The 277-nt window shown below is 38.6% G+C and overlaps 1 protein-coding gene across 3 annotated transcripts in view; it reads right to left on the bottom strand.

The window, feature by feature from the left end:
• Positions 1 to 277, bottom strand: part of LOC119592241 (phosphatidylinositol 4-kinase alpha-like) — a gene marked incomplete at its 3' end in the record, with an annotated part of 26,480 nt that overhangs the window by 11,227 nt on the left and 14,976 nt on the right. For all 3 annotated transcript variants that reach the window (XM_037941074.1, XM_037941076.1, XM_037941075.1), the window contains 1 exon segment: positions 46 to 155. In XM_037941074.1, the coding sequence (XP_037797002.1) occupies positions 46 to 155 (110 nt within the window).

The raw sequence follows: 277 nt of genomic DNA, 5'->3' as shown, positions 1-277 counted from the left end.
TTATACTATTTTCAATCCAGATGTAACAAGAAGAGAATTCCTCACCTATACTGTTTCATGCGCTGGTCTTGGCCTGCACCCACACCATAGGTCCCACTGCTTGCCTCTAGGATAATCTTACTGAACTGTTCCATGATCTCATCGCACACTTTAGGCTGCAAGATAATCGCTAAATGAGGTATTTTCATTCACCTTTCTTAAAAAGATCTAAAAATATAAAATACACTTTCCTGTTTCTGATGGGTAGTTAAAAAATTGCCACTGGGTAGATGTACTG

The sequence above is a fragment of the Penaeus monodon genome, chromosome 29 (genome assembly GCF_015228065.2).
Source record: "Penaeus monodon isolate SGIC_2016 chromosome 29, NSTDA_Pmon_1, whole genome shotgun sequence".
Lineage (NCBI taxonomy): Eukaryota > Metazoa > Arthropoda > Malacostraca > Decapoda > Penaeidae > Penaeus > Penaeus monodon.
This window is presented reverse-complemented; position numbering and strand designations above follow the sequence as displayed.